The following is a 4604-nucleotide window of genomic DNA, read 5'->3' as shown; positions in this document are numbered from 1 at the left end:
CTCCAAGAATATATAAAGTGGCAGCATATGGAGTAAGCCACTGACCTTTGTCAAGCACTGTGTGCTGGACTTGGATGTTAGGACAGATGTCAGATTTGGGACACCACTGATATTCAGCTGATGTTGCTGAAACTCTTTATCTTCACTATCCTTAGAGGATGTTGCTTGCCAGTCACCTAGAGCTTGATTCACATAGATGCATGTGTAAAATAAGAATGGTGACTTATCCTACCAGAGTTAAGATTTTTCAAGCTGCTGTTGTTACAGTGGATCCGTTGATCTGATTTTCACCCTACTTTTTAGAGTCCATAGCTACCAAAGATTTTCTATTGTGAGAGGACCCAAAGGCCTGGCTATAACCCCCCTTCCCTCCAAAGTAAGACTTTTTGGTGAATGTGTAGCCTCTGATGGGATCCACACTGATGACAGCATTTTGAAGAACCAGGGTAGCAGCTCCCTGTATGTCTGGGGCTACTGTTATTAAATTACAATCAAAATATAAATATTGTAATGTGGTAGCATTGGCATTCTCAGTGTCTGAAAAAGTATAATGTCAGCTTATCAATAAGGATGCTAAAATGTATATTTAATTTATCATTCTTATTTCACTTAATAAGATTTTGGCATGGAACCTGAAATGTCTTTTCTGTGAGCTTATCCAGTTTTTTCCCCCAACTTCCTTATTTAAAATTTCCAGTATTCTGTACTAACCAATTTAGAATCTGAAAAATACTAGCCGGTATGTCCCTGCCAATTAGGATAAAGAATTTGTCTGCAAAGCATATGGAAACTTTACTTCCACAATGAAAATTTAGGTAAAATGTATTCCTATTAGAAAATTGACATGTTACTCTCAAACAGCACATACAGAAACAATTATCTTACTTAGATTTACAACAATAAGGATGAAATATGGAATCAATATATAATGGAGAATTTTGAAATTGAGTTCGCCAGCCAATTAAAGAGAACTTAATCAGCTCTGACACTTCATTTCCTCATTGTCTTGTCACATTCTTCCAAAAAATTTAAATGATAGAAGAAATGATGTTTTCTCATTTTCAAAAAAAAAGTCAAACAGAAACTGTAATAGTTTAAGTTGTCTTTTTTCCTCTTCATTTGGTTATACTAGTGTTGATGCTGAAGTCCTGGATAGGTTAAGGGGAAAAAACCCCATTGTGTCATTAGAAGGTATGAATTTATTTACTAGAGTTGCTGTATCCTCTGCTAACTAGTGTGCAGTCCAACTACCTGAAGGAAAAAATGTTTATGTACCCTTCATTCAGCTGAATTTCTTTAAACATCTGAGACATGTTGACCTTTTCCTCCTCTCTGTCTGCAGTTCTTGTTTAAATCTTTCTTTTTTATTTTAAAATACAGACTGAGCTGAAGAGTGGAATATTGAGCTTCCTGTTAAAAACTGGTGTTGTCGTTACACAAGTGAATCTCTGGCTAGGGCTGTCTTACTGTGATGGAAAGTGGAAGAAAGTAATTGTTAAAAAGGAAGGCTTGGTGGTTTCAGCAAACATGAATCAATTGAAAGAGCAAGTGCTGGAGCCCCATGCTCAGCAGCTGGAAGTGAACTCTCCAGTCTACATAGGAGGAATTCCATCTGAATTAGAGGATTCCTATAAAGACCTGGGGCTACAGCAAGGTAAGTAACTTCAAAGAAAACTTCTGTGTTCTAAGAACTGGTACCATTTCTTCCATAAATAGGTGCCTTCACACTGAGTCAAACAGATATGCAGTGAGACTGTCTTGAACTTCCCCTTTTTAAAGATTAATATAACACTCTTTTGGCTCAGGAACTTATCTGCCTATGGTGCAAAACTACAAACAATGACAAGCTATTACTAGGTTGAGATTCATTCTAATAAAATTTGTAGTTGTCTCAGGCAGGTGGTGTCAGACTCTGGACTGGACAGAACATGCTCTTGTTGGAAGAATAAGATTGATGCTTTAAATCATTATTTATGGTCTTGGTTTTTTTTTTTTTTTTTTAAGGTTTCCCACCATGCAGTAATAGCACAACTGGGACTTGATCTCCAGTCCCAAAATTCTATGTCCTGCTATGAATGTCTGGCATGGCAGGAGGCACAAATTTGGGGATCAGGGAACAGATCCCATCATGCCATTAAGTGAATATGTGCCATGGATCTTAGATTTTGTCTAACCTGGTCTAGCTGAGATGACAGCCTCTTGATTTACATATCATTTGCTCCTAGTTAGCAGTGTTAGATTTGATTGAGATTGGTCTGTCTGTACCCTTGTTGTAAACTGGACACTTAAAGAGGAAGGAGCTATATATAATTTCTCTTCCACCCCAACTCTTGTATTATCCAGAAAACCATACTATCTATCACACAGTATTCTGGGTAGGAAAAATGTTCCATCCATGTAGGAACTAAATGTAGATTTGATCTTTATTCTATATGAAAATAAACTGTTTTAATTTAAATATTATAGGTATTAGAAAAACATGGTATATGATTTGTAGATGACCACTCCCATTTCTTTAGATTGTTAAAATTCCCCAACTCTAGTGATATCAACTTAAGCAGTTATAATCAAAAGAGCTGAATCAGAGAAGTAATAAACATTTACTTGTAGGATGTACATGCAGAAGAGTAAGAAATGCCTTTAGGAGAGAACCAGCTTAGACTGATTTTTCAGAGTCCACTGACAAAAGTCCCCTCCAGGATCTGGAGTGACAATATGCTCAGCCAATGAAATGCAAGAGAGATGCATTAAATCACTGGCATGCTATCATACAGCAGGATGCTGTTACATGTAGTGACTGCTGAGAGCTGATTAACCCTTTCCCAGCAATGCTGAAGAAAGGCAGAGTTTTCATTGAATGCAGCATTCTGAATGTCAGATGTTCTGGGTTGACCAGCTGTGATTGGCACAGGGCCATGAAGAGTGGAGACAAGGGTGTGTTTAACCAACTTTTGAATTCCTCCAATTCTGGAACAGAAATAATTGACATTGTAAACAGAACAGCACAGAGTTGTTATATTTTATACCCTGCTGTTCATGGTCCCCAGCCAAAGATCAGCTAAATGCAAAATGTCTGCAGTATGGTCATAAACTTGACCCTGTGATATTTGGCCTCCTTTTGGTTTATGAGTCCTGTTATGAAGCTCTTGCTGTTCACAGTTTCTTTTTGGATATTGGTAAACAAATGACAATTAGTAGATTAATAATGAAGTTTTCAGTGTTGGTATTCAGAACTTGAACTTTACAGATGGTTTCAATGCATGTGTTGATATTGAATATAGGTAAACAAGCAAATCTGATTAGTTTTTAAATTCACAGCTGTAGGAGGCTTAAAATCAATTAAAAGCACTACAATTCTTAGATTGTTCTTTTTTGGGGGTGGGGGGGCAGGAAAGGTGGGGGCAAACCAAACCAAAATATTCTTTGTATCCTGTTAATACTACATGTTACCAGCTGTACTAGATGGCACAGCTTCAGAGTTGATACACACACACACTGCCTTCAGGACAGGGATCTATGAATTTTTGGGCCAAAAGTTGGTGTCTAAAGTATATATGTTAAAGCTCTCACTAACCTCAGCTGGGAATTGCAGATGCTCAGTAATGAAGCCATTTCCTTAGGTTTCTAGATGTATACACATGAGCAACTTTTGGCACTCACATTTAATTTTTTTTACTTAAATGCATATTGTAAACTTATATCTAACCTTATTCAGTTCTCAGATGAAGCCTTTTAATTTTTTTCAGTGTGAGCCAATCAAATGATGATAGTGATGAGCAGCATTAAGCAGAAAAGAAATGAGACTAGAAAGGAGCATAACTGTACAGTGTGTTAGGCACACACCCTAGGTATAGGAAAATGATGTATTCTCATAAAACAGGAGTGGGCAGGGGGTATATGGTGGGAGATGTAAGAGTTTGGGGGGTTTTGCATAAATGGTGGCCAGAACCTAGGACTGTTCTCTCTAGAGTTATTGCCCTCATGAATCTGTTCCCATGAATCTTGTATTCATTCTTGCACATGGCATAGCTTCAATGGGAGGATTGGGGAAGAAAGACCCCATGTCAGCCTAGCCCAGGGGCAGACAAAGTCTGGCCTATGGGCCAGATTCAGCCAGCAGTGGACACCGTTTCTCAGCAGCCCCTGCCTACATGGCCGGGGCTGGTTTCCATGGAGAACCCAGTCGCAGCTGCGCTGTAATAGCATAAGGTTTGGGTTGCCATGAAGACTGGCCCCAGCCTCACTAGCAGGCACATGGCAGAGCAGGGCAAGGCAGGGGATGGCTCTGGAGCCACTGGGATCTTGTAATAGAGGCAGCTTGGTCAGGGCCAGGGCAGAGCCATGATCTGCAGCCTGCATGTTCTGGGCAGGGGTGTGCAGGCAGTGGATCGCGACTCTGCCCTGGCTCTTTGCAGTGGTGACAGCATGGTCCCAAGCCAAGGAAGAGCCACAATCTGCTGCCTGCTCACCCTTGCTTGGAGCATGCAGATTGCAGCTCTGCACTGGCCCCAACCAAGCTGCCCCCCCTGCAAAATCCCAGTGGCTCTGGAACAGCCCCCTACCCTGCCCTGCCATGCAGCCTGGCAGTATGGCTGGGGGGGGTG

At 40.3% G+C, this 4604-nt stretch overlaps 1 protein-coding gene across 1 annotated transcript in view; it reads left to right on the top strand.

Annotated features, from left to right (window-relative positions):
- The window catches only part of USH2A (usherin), a gene marked incomplete at its 5' end in the record, with an annotated part of 567922 nt that overhangs the window by 178055 nt on the left and 385263 nt on the right, over nucleotides 1–4604 (top strand). Inside the window, one exon of the mRNA XM_025209559.1 lies at nucleotides 1381–1654. Coding sequence (XP_025065344.1) covers nucleotides 1381–1654 — 274 coding nt within the window. The remainder of the gene's footprint in view (nucleotides 1–1380; nucleotides 1655–4604) is intronic.

This window comes from Alligator sinensis, unplaced genomic scaffold (assembly GCF_000455745.1).
Source record: "Alligator sinensis unplaced genomic scaffold, ASM45574v1 scaffold842_1, whole genome shotgun sequence".
NCBI lineage: Eukaryota > Metazoa > Chordata > Crocodylia > Alligatoridae > Alligator > Alligator sinensis.
The sequence above is the reverse complement of the archived record's forward strand: the minus strand, read 5'-3'. Positions and strand labels throughout refer to the sequence as shown.